General features: G+C 40.6%; 1 protein-coding gene across 1 annotated transcript in view; it reads left to right on the top strand.

Moving 5' to 3' along the window:
- The first annotated feature begins 726 nt into the window (after nucleotides 1-726).
- Nucleotides 727-1,140, top strand: part of RFX4 (regulatory factor X, 4 (influences HLA class II expression)) — a 58,088-nt gene continuing 57,674 nt past the window's right edge. The window contains exon 1 of the mRNA XM_009878303.1: nucleotides 727-753. Within this exon, the coding sequence (XP_009876605.1) occupies nucleotides 727-753 (27 nt within the window). The remainder of the gene's footprint in view (nucleotides 754-1,140) is intronic.

The raw sequence follows: 1,140 nt of genomic DNA, 5'->3' as shown, positions 1-1,140 counted from the left end.
CCTGTCATGTCTTCAGAATTAACTTCAATACACTCTCCCGGCTATCCAGCCAGTGTTTGCTATTATACTTCCAGGACATGCGCTGGACCACAGACGTTTGGTGATATTGAACTAAAAAAACAAAATTTGGACTGGAGGCTGGAGGGACTGACAGAGAGAAAGTAATACTTCATGAACTGCTTCCTGAGGAATCCAGGCTAAAAGCAACAAAACTGTCAAGAAGAGGAAAGAACAGAAATACTGTTTAAACACCTTTAAGAAAGCAATCTATACTCCTAAGCCACTTAAAGTACATACAAAACAAGGAAGACTCTAATATAGTTATTAATGTGATGTATTCTTATGTGACAAGGAAGCTGTAGCTTTAATATGTTAACCACAATTTTAGTGCTTTACTCACCCAATTAGTATGTGAAAATTACAGGCAATTTTGCCTGTACTAGCATTTGCCAGTCTGCTAACGGTTATGCTACCTGATCTGTCATTACAGAACTTCTTGCTTGCATGAAAAAGACAGGGCCAAGCACTCTTTTACCCATATACTTTAACTAAACAGTGACTAGGGAGGCATTTGCTTGTTACAGCTCAGCATTGGCAAGTAGTGACTCCAGTGGTAAATTTCAGCACTTACTGTAGGCAGCAAAGCACATTCTATTCGACTGCATAATGATTTCACCTCAAAGTGAAGCAGAAAAGGTAAAAATGTTCCATGCAACCAGTGAGAAGATGGCGAAGCACAGTGAGGAAGGGAAGGTATGTCACTGAGTTATTAACAATAAGGTGTTGCATACGAGAAAAAGCTGCCTCACAGTGAATGTACTTAGACTGAATTAGTCTTCAGGCAGATGGAGTGAGAGCCCTGTTGCTGAGGTCACTTTAAAAAGACACCAACCTCGTTTCTCTCAGCCCTGTGCTGCAAATGCCTTGGGCTCTGCTCTCCGATCTAGTAGGCTGCAAGAGCAGCTTCAGGTGTACGGTTTTGTTTGATTGTTTGGTTTTTTTCCCTGAGCAACATGTTAACGTAAAATGAAAGTGATAATTAATACACTGAGCTAGGAATTATGGTGGATGAAGGCTCTGACTCATTATTCTCACTGGGTTTAGATGCAAAAGCTAACTCATTCTGAACTGGGGTCTTAA

The sequence above is a fragment of the Apaloderma vittatum genome, unplaced genomic scaffold, assembly GCF_000703405.1.
Source record: "Apaloderma vittatum isolate BGI_N311 unplaced genomic scaffold, ASM70340v1 scaffold761, whole genome shotgun sequence".
In the NCBI taxonomy this organism is placed as follows: Eukaryota; Metazoa; Chordata; class Aves; order Trogoniformes; family Trogonidae; genus Apaloderma; species Apaloderma vittatum.
This window is presented reverse-complemented; position numbering and strand designations above follow the sequence as displayed.